The 12321-nt window shown below is 67.5% G+C and overlaps 2 protein-coding genes across 5 annotated transcripts; one reads left to right on the forward strand and one right to left on the reverse strand.

The window, feature by feature from the left end:
- Positions 1–640: 640 nt before the first annotated feature.
- On the forward strand, positions 641–3397 carry LOC104043094 (pepsin A-like). The gene is made up of 9 exons (XM_064453041.1): positions 641–786; positions 1089–1236; positions 1370–1487; positions 1723–1841; positions 1939–2138; positions 2384–2500; positions 2615–2753; positions 2923–3015; positions 3101–3397. The coding sequence occupies exons 1-9, from the start codon at positions 731–733 to the stop codon at positions 3248–3250; spliced, it is 1140 nt and encodes a 379-aa protein (XP_064309111.1). The 5' UTR covers positions 641–730; the 3' UTR covers positions 3251–3397.
- Positions 3398–4031: 634 nt separating this feature from the next.
- VWCE (von Willebrand factor C and EGF domains) lies at positions 4032–10700 on the reverse strand. Of its 4 annotated transcripts, none has more exons than XM_064453011.1 (20): positions 10217–10696; positions 9551–9645; positions 9382–9471; positions 9015–9143; positions 8808–8924; positions 8611–8727; positions 8263–8391; positions 7842–8167; positions 7678–7771; positions 7531–7613; positions 7288–7375; positions 7063–7148; positions 6776–6893; positions 6302–6367; positions 6001–6093; positions 5743–5825; positions 5473–5563; positions 5295–5377; positions 5105–5195; positions 4032–4933 (listed from the first exon to the last, which is right to left on the reverse strand). In XM_064453011.1, the coding sequence occupies exons 1-20, from the start codon at positions 10324–10326 to the stop codon at positions 4500–4502; spliced, it is 2523 nt and encodes an 840-aa protein (XP_064309081.1). In that variant the 5' UTR covers positions 10327–10696; the 3' UTR covers positions 4032–4499. The 4 variants fall into 4 exon arrangements, 3 of the variants coding, with proteins under 3 accessions (XP_064309081.1, XP_064309079.1, XP_064309082.1); XM_064453009.1 differs by having other exon boundaries at positions 6001–6097; positions 6282–6367; XR_010373174.1 differs by having other exon boundaries at positions 4839–4933; positions 5295–5397; positions 6001–6097; positions 6282–6367; positions 10217–10700.
- Between the last annotated feature and the right edge of the window lie 1621 nt (positions 10701–12321).

Here is a 12321-nt window from a genome sequence, read left to right on the forward strand (position 1 = left end):
AGGCTGCAACCCCCAGGCTCGGACCCTCCAGCGAGGGGCTTGCGGGGACCAGGGAACCCCGAAGGACCGGAGGTCCCGTGCCAGCCCCGCGTCTCCGTGCCAGCCCCACCCTGACAGACCCCTGCAGAGAGAAACTCTGCTCTTTGCAGCAGGACAAGGAGAGTCCAGAGCAGCCCCAAGAGCCTTCGTACCGCAGCTCCCTCGGGGCTGGGGAAAATGTCATTCCCTGCGGAGGCTGCCCCGGCCAGCTCGAACCAAATGGAAAATGAGTGCTCTTATCTAACGGCGCGTGAGTTACGCTGCGGTTTCTCCGCCGCGGCAGGTTGTTGGCTCGCCTAATGGCCGGGTAGTGAGACGGGGTGGGGGGAAACACCCAGAAATAGCCGCAGCCAGCCCCGTGTCCCCCTCACCAGGCTCCCCCGTCCCTCCCCCAGTGCCTCCCCCTCGGGACGCAGAGTAACCGGAGGGTGCTTGTCCCCCGGCCCCAGCCCGCCGCAAGCGTCCCTGCGCCCCGGCCGTGGCATTCGACCCCAGGGAAGGTGGAAAGTCCTCACCTTGCCGTTCTCCCCGTCTCCCCTCAGGTCATTGCGATAACCGCCCCTGGAGCCGTTTGCCTGTGTTATCGGGACGCTGGCCAAACAAGCGCGGCTGGGATATAAGGAGCCACGCCGGGGCCGGGGCCGCACTCGGTGCGTCTCTTCCCCTTGGTCGCCGTCTGCCAGCAGCCGCCATGAAGCTGCTCCTGCTCCTCGGCTTGGTGAGCCTGGCCCAATGCTTCGCCCTCAGGTGAGTGCCGGGGTTTTGGGATGCCCACGCAGCACACGGCAGTGCTGAGGGCCCCCGCGCTGGGGGAGGCAGGCGGGGTGACTGCCCGGCTCCCAGCACGCAGCCGGGATGGGGGAGCAGCCTGCAGCCCCCACACCCGTTGCCATTGCCACGGGTGGGGGTCCCCGCAGCGAGGCCGGCCCCCAGGCCCCACCCGAGGGGCTGTGGGAGGAGGCGCAGGGCGAGCGCTTGGCGGGGGTCCCCCGAGGCGCTCCCTGCCCGGCTCCCGCCGACGGGTGGTCTCCCCTCGCGCCGGCACCCAGGGTCCCTCTGAGGAGAGCGAAGTCCCTGCGGCAGTCCCTGAAGGAGCACGGCTTGCTGGAGCAGTACCTGAAACTGCACCCCTACGACCCGGCCGCCAAGTACTTCCCCTCCCTCTTCTCCTCCGAGCCCCTGCAGAACTACATGGATGTGAGCATGGCGGGGCAGAGGGGCTGGCGCTGGCGGGGCAGCCCCCGGGGCCACTGGCCTTTGACCCGTCCCCCTAACCCCTTAGCTGTCCCCTTACCCACCCCATTAATCCCTTGCCCACCCCCTGTGACAGATGGAGTACTTCGGCGCCATCTCCATCGGTAGCCCAGCCCAGAAGTTCACCGTTATCTTTGACACGGGCTCCTCCAACCTGTGGGTGCCCTCGGTGTACTGCTCCAGCCCGGCCTGCAGTAGGTGCCTGGGTGCCCCGTGGCCAGCGGGGCGGGGGGTGGAGGCAGCAGAGGGCCTGGGCTTGGCCACCCCCCTGCCCGGCCTGGCTGTGGGAGCCCCTGGCGGGGCTGGGGGCCGACGATGGCTCTGCCCTGCCTGTCCCAAGGGACGTGGGGCGATGGGGAGGCACTGGGGGGTCATGCTTGGTCCCCGAGGACAGGACGGACCCTGGCAGTCTCCCTCCTCTACCCGCAGAAAACCACAAGCGCTTCAACCCAGAGCTGTCCTCCACCTTCGTCGGCACCAACGACAGCCTCTACATCGCCTACGGCACTGGCAGCATGACCGGCGTCCTGGGCTACGACACCGTCACCGTAAGGCGGGGTGCACCGTCCCCCCTGCCCCACGGGAGCAGGGATGCCAGGGCACCACCCGCCCACACCAAGCCCCTCTGCCCGTCTCCCCGACCAGGTCACGAACATCGAGGTGGTCAACCAGATCTTTGGGCTGGCTGAGACCGAGCCTGGCACCGTCTTCTACTACGCCCCCTTCGATGGCATCCTGGGGCTGGCTTTCCCCAGCATCGCCTCCTCCGGAGCCACCCCTGTCTTTGACAACATGATGACAGAACACCTCGTGGCCAGGGACCTCTTCTCTGTCTACCTGAGCAAGTAAGCCCTGGCTGGAGCCGTCCGGCCCTTGCCGAGGGTTTCCTCCCATTTCCCTCCCACCGGGGCTGCCTCTGGTCCATTCCGCGATGGCATGATGTCCCGTGGCTCCTGGGGGACACGGCTCACCGGAGCTGGCATCGTCACCACCAGAGGAAGAGGGCTGCAAAGCCCCCCTCGGCGATGGCACTGCCAGCGGTGGGGTGGGGGTGGTGTGGGACCCCCACCTGATGGCTCCCCCCTCGCAGGAACGAGCAGAGAGGCAGCTTTGTCCTCTTTGGTGGCATCGACCCCTCCTACGTCACCAACGGCATCAGCTGGATCCCCCTCTCTGCTGAAACCTACTGGCAGATCACCATGGACAGGTAGCGCGGGTGCAGCTCGCAGGCGCAGTGGATGCCTTGGCCCCCAGGCCGTGTTTTGAGGGGTGCAGCCCCTCGTCCCGCACCTGGGAGGCTCACCCCGTACCCCTCTCCTAGTGTCTCCGTCTCTGGGGAGCCCGTTGCCTGCTCCGGCGGCTGCCAGGCCATCGTGGACACAGGCACCTCGCTGCTGGCCGTGCCCAGCCACGCTCTCAACACCCTCCTGGGCGCCATCGGCGTCGGCTCCAACGGCGAGGTGAGGCTCCGGGGGAGCGCGCAGGGCTTTGTGCGCCTCTGGGGCTCCGTGGGGTGCCCAGCAGGACCCCGGGGCTGCTCCACGCTGCACCGGTCCCCATCGCTCCCTGGGGCACGCGGTCCCTCTTGGGGTGGCCGCTGACGCCTGCCTGGCACCGTATCCCCCCCAGATCAGCTGCAACGCCATCAGCAGCCTGCCCGACATCGTCTTCAACATCAACGGCCAAGCCTTCCCCCTGTCGCCCAGCGCCTACGTGATACAGGTGAGCATCCCAGCGGGGAGGGGGCTGGGGGGGTTGGGGGTGTCCGGCAGCCGGTAACCACCATCTACCGTGCCCTTGGGTGCAGAACAGCGGATACTGCATGCTGGGCCTCCAAGGCATGAACGTCCCCACGGAGTCGGGCGAGCTCTGGATCCTGGGGGACGTCTTCATCCGCGAGTACTACGTGATCTTCGACAGGGCCAACAACCAGGTGGGGCTGTCACAGCTGCAGTGAGCGCACCTCCGTGCTGGGGACGGGGACAGGCAGCGTGCCCCACTGCCCTGGCGTCCCCAGCTTGGTGGCTGGCAGGGCTGACCCTGGCCCAGCGCTCCCGTCCCCTCCTGCCATGGCCACCGAGTACAATAAATCCGTGAAGCAGCACCCCTGTGTCGTGTCTCTCTGGGAAGGGCCGTTTTGGCTGCCCCGGCGCTGCCACCGCGTCTGTGGGCATGGAGAGCGGTGGGTGGGCAGATGGGGCACCGCCGCGGGCGGCGGCCTCACCCTGCAGGCAGAGGCACCCCCTGCCCACACCCTGGTGACGCCCTCGGCCCCGCGGCCGCGCCAACACCCCCAGCGCCTTTTCACCACCTCCTTGGGTAGCTCCGTATGCTGGGAGCCCGTTCGCAGGGGCAGCACCATCCTCAGCATCTTGCTATGGTTTCCCAGGCCTGCGCACTTTGCTCGGGTTTAGGTTCTGGAAAATTGCAACCTGGAGCACTCAAAATCTCCTGCCAGACCCCCAAAACCCCTCTCCCCCAGCTCAGCTCCGCTCCCTCAGGGTCGGCATGCAGAGTGCCCGGCTGGCTGGCCGCAATGAAGTCCACAGCCATGCTCGTGTCACTGGGGCAGGGCGCATCCCTCCCATCCCCAAACCCCGCTCTGGGGGGGATGAACCCCTCCGGCAGTGCCGTCTTCATCCCAGGGGAGCCACTCACCCCAAAGCTCCCCCGAGTGAAAGCCCCATGGCTGGGTTCAGCCTGCCGGTGGGTGCAAGCAGGAGCAGGGGGACGGGGCATAAATACCAGGGTGACTTTATTGGTGGCAGGGAGGGCAGTTCGCCCCCTCCCCACGCCAGGAGCAGGGGCAGCGCCCACCCCAGGGGTGCGTGCTGTGGTTGGGGGCTGGCACGGGGCACCCCAGCGCAGCCAAGAGTATCTCCCAGCCCTGCATCCTGCACCCAGAGAGCCGGGGCGGCACAGAGAGGGGGCTGGTGCTGCCCCTCAGTCCTGCCTCCGTGGGGTGGTGAGGGGCTGGGGGACGCCGGCACCCTGAGGCAGCTGGGGACCGCGCAGGCTCTGCCCGAGAGAGAGGCAGCGCCCACACACCCGTGGGAGCGGGGCTGCTGTTGCCCTCTGTGTCTGCTTGGCACCCCCTCCCCAGCCACCCACCACCCTGGGGGCCTGGTGGGCCAGGCCTGCTGGTCCTGCAGACCCCTTCCTCTCCTTCATCATCCTACTCCTCCTCCTTTTCCCCCTCCTTGTACTCATGCTGCGCCAGGCACACGTGGCACCTGGGCTCTAGGGAGCCACGTGCCCGCCGGGGTCTCCCCGCTGGCCGGTGGCACAGCAGAGGGGTCCGCATCCCCGGTGCGTCCCTGAGCCTCGGGGCTTGAGCTGGGGCTGTCTGTGGGAGGTGGGGGGGCTGTGGCCTCGGAGGGGCTGTCGGGGAGCAGTGCAGCCGTTAATGGCTGCCCAGGAGGGCTCAACGTGGTCGGAGGGGGCTCCTGAGCCCCTGCATTCCCCGGAGAGGGTCTAAGGGGGGCTGTGTTGGGGAGCAGGAGCTGAGCCAGGCGGTGACGGGGGGGGTGGGTTGATGTGGTGGGGCTGGGGTGCTGGGTGCCAGTGGGCGAGTCCTCGTGGGTTGGGGACAGGGACGGGGATGGGTCGCTGCTCTGCAGCGGGAGCCGGACATCTGTGGCTAACGGAGAGATGCTTTTGGTTAGCACCCACCTCTCCCCTGGGACCCCCCAACCTGCACGGGGGGCACCCAACCGCCCTGGGGTGCCACAGCACGGCCGTGTCCTGCAGGGCAGGGGGTCCTAAGCCAGACCCTGCCACCGGCACCCCGGAGCCCGGGCACCCCCATTACCTTGGCAGGGAGGGCAGCAGGCAGCGGGCAGCGTGGCAGGCTCTGCGCACGAGTGGGGACACAGCCTCTTCTCGCAGCTCACCTCCCCGAGCTGGCAGCAAGGGATGAAGGTGGGGGAGAGCCAACCTCACCATCCCCTCCCTCATCCCCTCTGACACTGCCACGGGCACCCCACAGGCACCCCGCTCACCTGGCAGGTACAGCGGGTGCAGGGCTGTCCCTCTGGGGTGAAGGTCTGGCCGTTCGCCACCTTCCTACCCTGGTAGTTGCAATCTGCGGGGAGCGAGGCGGTGCTCGGCGTGTGGCGGGGGGCTCGCCGGGCGGGGGGACACGGCCCCCTGCTCCAACCTCCCCCCTCCGGCTCCTACCTTTACAGACGGGGCAGCACTCGCCCTCGGGGTGGAAGGGGTAGGTGCAGAAGATGGCACAGTCCACGGGCGAACAGGCCACCGAACCCAGCTGCGAGAGACGGGAGAGATGCGCGAGGGCCGGGCGTTAGCACGCGCCAGGGTGGGCTGGGGAAAAGGGGGCAGCCCCGAAACACCCGGGAGCTTTTTCCTGCAATGGAGGAAAAAACTAGGACTCAGCCCATGGGGCAGGAGCCAAAACCATCTCGTGGTCCCCGGCGCAGCCCTCACCAGGCAGATGCAGCTGAGACAGGGGTCCAGGACGGAGGGGAAGGTATCATTGTTGTAGAAAATCCTTCCCATGTAGGTGCAGCCTGCAGGAGGAGAGCGGCACTTGTGGTCTCCGGGTGGCTCAGGGACCCCCGGGAGACATCTCTGCTTAAGCCCAGGCTTGCTGGGTCTGGTCCTGCCTGGGACTGCAGGCAAGGGATACAGAGGGGATGCAGTGGAGCCAGCACCCCTCCAAGAAGCATCCACTGCCCCCATCACCTGCCGAGCAGTCGGGGCAGCACTGCCCAGGGATGTGGATGGGGTAGGGACAGGTCTCCACGCAGTCCGTCCGCTTGCAGCTCACCGAGCCGTCTGCCTGCAGGGGAGAAGCACTTGACAGAGACCTTGGCCTGCCCAAAACCATGGGGTTTAAAGCCCGTGAAGCTGGGGAGCTGCTGGGGACCGTGGCCACGAGCAGCCCGAGGGAAGGAGGGGGAGAGGAGCCGTGCGCCGGGGCAGGGGCAGGTAGGAGGAGTGAAGCAGAGCAGGTTCTCATTCACCTGGCAGATGCATAACTCACAGGGATCGCCCGGAGACCAGATCTGTCCGATGGGAAACTCCACCCCGTTGTCATCCACGAAGCAACCTGGGGTGAGATACAGGGGGACACGGGCACCCCCAGCCCATCACCCTCCTGATGCCCGCTCAGGCATGTGCATGCACTGCTGGACACATGTGCAGTTCCCATCCTGTGCCCACTCCTCACCTCCAGATCCCTTGGCTGTGCAGCCCCCCAAACACCCGGCCGGTCCTCGTGCACCCCCACATGCAGGTCCCCCACTTTTCCCTACCCTCCCTGTCCCCCAGGTGTCCCCTACATCCCATCCTCCTTGTCCCTCGCTGTCCCATACATCCTACCCACCCAGCACCCAGGTATTCCTCACATCCCACCCTCCCCAACCCCAGGTGTCCCCCACATCCCACCCTGCTCACCCCCAGCCATCCCCCACACCCCGCCCTGCCCCTCCCCAGGGGTCCCCCAGCGTGGGCTCACCGGCGGGGGCCGGGGGGTCCCGGCAGGTGAAGCAGCACTGCCCAGGGCCCAGGTGCCGCTGGTGCTGCGGGCAGTCCAGGACGGGGCAGGGGGCGAAGGAGCACTCCACCTCGCCACCCTGGGGACACGGGGACATGTCACCCGCTGGGCCCCCAGCCCTGTGCCCACTCACCCTGCCTCAGCCCTGAGCAAAGGCTGGATTCCCCCAGCAGTGTGGTGGGGGGGGAGGGCCTGGAGCACCCCTGGGGACCCCAGCCCCAGGGACCCCCCAGCCGCTCGGGACCTACCCGGCAGACACAGATGGTGCAGTCGTCTCCATCCAGGCTGAACCGGGCGCCGTGCGCGTACGTGCGGCCCCGAAAACTGCACTTTGCTGGGGAGGAGAGCGGCAGCGGGGCCGGGGCTGGGGTCAGAGAGCGAAGCACTGCTCCTGCCAAACCCCCACCCCCAGCAGAGCCCTGGGCTCTCCCTGCCCCACATGCCCCAGGGGCTGAGGGTCCCGGGGGACCCACCTGGCTGGCAGGGGCAGCAGTCAGCTGGCGAGGCGCTTGGGCAGGAGCCTGGGGGACACTCAGGGGAGATGCATGAGATGTTACCGGCCTATGGAGGAGAGCGTGGGGGCGTCATGGGGCAGCCGGAGCAACATCCACCTCAGTGCATCCCGCTGCATCACCCCGGATGTGCATCCCCGGGCTGAGTGGGGATGCAGGGGGATGCTCCCATCCCCATCCCACCCCGGGACGGCATGGGCTCACCAGGCAGACACAGACGGTGCAGTTCCAGTCGGATGGGGAGAAGACATCGCCCTCAGCGCGGGCCACCCCCTCGTGCAGGCAGCCTGCAAGGCAGGCGGGTCAGGGGGCTGCGCCCTGGGTGGCGGGGCCGAGGGGGCTGGGGCTCACCTGCGCAGCTGGGGCAGCAGCCCCCGGCCGGGGCGGGCAGAGGGTGGGAGCAGGCCACGGGGCAGCTCACAGCCTCGCAGAGCACTCGTCCCCCCTGAAAGGGCACACGCCGGCTCAGCCCAATGTTAGGCTGGTGAGAGGCATGGGGAGGATGGGGTGCTTACCTGGCAGGTGCAGCTCCGGCACCCCGGCTCTGTCCAGCGAGCGCCGGGCTCCCGAGGGGCCCCCCGGTACCAACAGCGAGGGGCCGATGGGGTGGAGGTACCGGGGGCTGCCATGGCATGCGGGGATGGCTCTGTGGCCAGGGACACCGAAGCGGGAGAGGAGGAAGGGAGTTGGGTACCAGGAGCTGCAGCAGGGAGGTGGGGTGATGGGGAGCCCCTGGGGACCAGGAGGGATCCCCCGGAGCCAGGAGGGAGGAAGACGAGGGTGGGCGGATGCTGCAGGGACTGCAGGATGGGCGATGGGGCCAGGATGGATTTGGGGTAGCCTAGAAAGGAAGGAACAGCTGTTGCTTGGGGCAGGCAGGGAGCTGGGGCATCCCGCTCTGCTCCCCTGCCCTGGCCCGGAGAAGGAGACGGGTACCTTCACAGGAGACCCTGTCGCCGCTGAGCCGGTACCCGGGGCGGCAGGAGCAGAGGTAGCTGCCTGGCGTGTTGTGGCAGGCATGCTGGCAGGCTCGGCGCTCTCCCGGCCGCCGGCATTCGTTGACATCTAGGGGAAAAAGGGACTTGTCAGTGCCTGGGCGGGAGGTGCAACACCCCGGGAAACGGCTCAGGAGGGAGCCTGGTGCACCGAGCCGTCCCCTCCAGCACGGCCCATCCGAGGATGAGGAGAAGGGGGCAGCACCATGCCAATAGGCTCAACGGCCACCTCTGTCCCCTGGGCTTCGTGGCATGGAGGGGGAAGAGGGAGCTGGCACACGGTGCTCACCCACGCAGGAATGCCGGTTCCCGTGGAGGTGGTAGCCGGGCCGGCAGGAGCAGCGGTAGCTGCCGATGCTGTTCTTGCAGCGGTGCTGGCATGGTGTGGCCAGGCACTCGTCTGTATCTGGGGGGGCAAAGGCTGAGGGTCAGCAGCCCTGGCTGGCCCCCTCTTGCCCCCCGCCCAGCGCCCCGGCTCCCCCGCACCCTGGCAGCTGTGGCGGTCGGCGGAGAGCTGCATGCCAGGGCCGCACTCGCAGACGAAGCCACCCTCGGTGTTGACGCAGAGACCCTCGCAGGCAGCGCTCAGGCACTCGTCGATGTCTGGGGGGCAAGAGGAGAGAGCTAGAGATGGAGGACTACCGCTGCCCAGGACCCCCCCCGTCCCACTGGGACCTCCCCATCCTGGCTCACCGGTGCAGCGGACACCGTTGGCCGTCTCCACCATGGAGAAGCCGAGGGGGCAGACGCGGGCCACCTCCTGGCACCCGCCGTGGTTACAGGAGAGGTCACAACCGTACTCCCCGCACGTCCCTGGCGGCTCTGAAACATGGAAGGGGGGTCCACAGGGCACAGATGCCACCCCAGCGCCCACCCACCCCAGCTCTGCACTGTGGCACCTCCTCCCAGGGTCTGCACCCTGTCCTGGGAGCACCCCTTCCCCTGCCAGGGACTATGCTGGGGGACGCTGCAGGGAGAGGTGACAAGGAGCAACGTGCCCTGCCAGGAAAGCCCAAGGGTCCCAGTTTTTGGCACAACCAGGAACGGGAGTGGTGGATACCTGGGCAGGTGATGCCCTGCTCTCCATCCGGGCACGAGCAGAGGTTGGGGGCGATGCACAAGCCGCTGCCGCAGCCGAAGGAGCAGAGCGCTGCGGGGATCGGGGACAGGCAGCTGTCAGGAGGGCAGGGACCCCCACCCGCCCCCGCACCCCCAGAGCCTGTACTCACGCAGGGTGCACTGCCCGCTGCCCGGAGACAGCATCCACCCGGGGCAACATCCGCTGCCGAAGCCCGAGAAGCAGACGTGGGGCCCCACGCGGCGCCTGCGCGACGGACGAGAGGCTGAGGCCACCCGGCCCCTAGCCCCCCAGGGCAGAGAGCAAAGGTCCCGGGGGAGCTCCTCCAGCCGGCGGGGAGCCCTCCGCCCCGGGAACGTGACGATAAGGGGACACACGGGAGCGGTCACGACATGCCCACAGCCACCCCATCCCGCACAGCAGAGCACGGCATGGATCCAGGGGAAGGCAGGCACGGGACGAGCTGGGGTGCAGTGTGACCCCAAAACAAGGTGGGACAGAGGGAGAGGACCATGCCCCAGCTAGCTCAAACACCCCAGCACATGGTAACAGGGGAGAAACTTCCCCCAGAAAGACACGGGGAGCAGGACACGGATGCAGGCAGCAGGACCCTTGCGAGGGTCACACTCCCTTGGTCCCGCCACCCCTGGATAGAGGGAGGGACGCACGGGGTGCCAACCCCTCCGGCTGGGATGGGAGGCATGGCCGGAGCCCCGAGGGCAGCCGAGGGGACGGATGGCCGGAGCTCGGCACAGCACGCCACCGTCCCCAGGTGTAGCTGGCAGAGGGAGAAGGAAAAGAGGGGGGACCCGGCTACCTCTCCACGGCAAAGCTGGCCGGCTTCTTCCTCCCGGGGTACACCCTGCCTTGGCCGCCTGGGAAGAACAGGGACACACAGGCAGCCTGGAAGAACAGCTCGACCAACATGACAGGCGGCTCCAGCCGGCGGCACGCTCCCAGCGCCTGCCTTCCTGCCTGCCTTCCTGCCTGCCTCGGCGGCACGGGCGCCTACCGCATGCTGGCCCTTGGCCCTGCTCCTCCTCCCACCCGCCGGGCCGGGAACAATGCGGGGGGTGGAGGGAGGCGAGAGCGGGGAGCGCTGTGGGGGGAAACCATCGGCACCCGGCTCTCCACCCACCCCGGCACGGGGGGACGCGCTGGCCTGGGGATGCTCGCCCCAAAGGCTGGCTCGCTTGGCTGGGGTGAGCGGCTTCATCCCAACCACGAGCGTGGCGGTTCTAGGACAGGGAAGGGGGTCCTCAACGCGGCGGGAAGCAGCAGCAAAAGCGTCCCCCCTTCTCTCCTTTCCCACATCTGGCAAAGCTCCGGCATGGCCTCTCCCCACCCCTCCTCCTCCTCCTCCTCCTCCTCCTGGCGGCACTGGGCCGCCTTCCCAGCCCTGCACAGGGACCCACCAAAGAGGAGCACGCAGCAGATAAAGGGGCCAAAGTGGAGCCGGGATGGTGGGGTGCACCCGGCGGGGAGAGGGGAGCGGGATGCTGCGGGACACCCGCACAGCCCTGTCACTCCGCGCCGAGGTACGGGGTCACTCCCCTAGCCAACCTCCCCCCGGCCCCTCAACCCTTCCCGGGCTAGGGGCTGAAGTGAAGGTCGCAGGCAGGTAAATGATTTATACCAGGGAGCAAAGGGCTGGCGCTGCCGGCCCGCTTAGTGCGGAGATGGGGTCAATACCTGCAGCCTCGCTGGAGAGGGACCGACCCACAGCCCCCCATCCGGTGCAGATTTCCCCCCAAACGACCCCCCTGCCCAGGGGTTGGGGTCACCCAGCCCAGCCCCAGGCAGGACACAGCATAGCCCCCACCCCAGCACACCTTGAAAGGAGAGTTACAGGGTGCTGGGTGGGGGGCAGACCCCCAGTGCAGCCACAGTTCAGAGGAAGGAAGGAAACCCCTGCCCTGGGGGGACATGACCCCAGCCCCTGGCCCGGGAAGCGGCTGCACGAACACGGCTGGAGCACGTCCAGTGGCACGGGATAAACACCCGGCCCTGCCCCGGCCAGCAGCGTTTCCAACCCGGCCGCAGGAGGCTGTTTGTACAAAAATAAAGGAGGAGGCTGCCAGCATCACGCCGGCACCAGCATCCCCGGTTTTGCTGGTGAAGGATAGTGCCCATGGGAGCCGTGCGGAGCCAGGCGTGCCAGTCTCCACAGGCTGGTGTGCTCCCTGGGACTCCCCAATTTCGGTGAGGGGCCAAGGAAGGAAGCAGTTCCAGGCAGGAGAACGCGGAGCCCAAACACCCAAGCTAATAAAAACCCCATCTGCTTGCAGCCAGCATGAACACACAGTCCAGGCTCCTTGCAAAAGGGTCACAGTCCGCTTCCCCCAGCCCTAAGCAGCCTCTCTGGGCAGAGACATGTCCAAATATAGCCTTCTCCCTGCGACCTCCTCGAAGAAACCGGGGCTTGCCCAACAGTTAAGAGATGTTAGCGGGAGCCCCAGGATGCTTTCAGCACGAGCTGCCTTTGAGAACGCCGTCCACCTCTCGCTGCTGCAAAGGGCGCAGCTGCAGGGAGGGGAGGATTTGGGGAAAACCTGTGCAGATGCAAACCCGCTCTGGCTGCGACTAGGGGGGCTCATGGGGTCTTCACACGGTGGGTTAGGGATGGGGGCCGCATGCCGGGTGAGATTGAGCCTGGCTCAGGTGGGGAGCAGACAGGGAGGCCCAGGAGGAAGAGGAGGGCAGCCAGCGACTCCTCTGCCACCCTCACGTGCGTTTTGGCAGTAACCCATAGGCGAGGGCAGCAGCGAGCCAGGGCAGCCCCTGGCTTGGAAAATTTACAGCATAAATAGATGAATGGAGACCGGGAGGATAATTATTAATCCGTACACTATGCACAGAGAGCTGCTGGCCAGCGAGAAGTGAAGAGCTCCCCGTGTACCTGTGGATCTTGGTACCCTCAGC

Source organism: Phalacrocorax carbo, chromosome 5 (assembly GCF_963921805.1).
Source record: "Phalacrocorax carbo chromosome 5, bPhaCar2.1, whole genome shotgun sequence".
Taxonomy (NCBI): domain Eukaryota; kingdom Metazoa; phylum Chordata; class Aves; order Suliformes; family Phalacrocoracidae; genus Phalacrocorax; species Phalacrocorax carbo.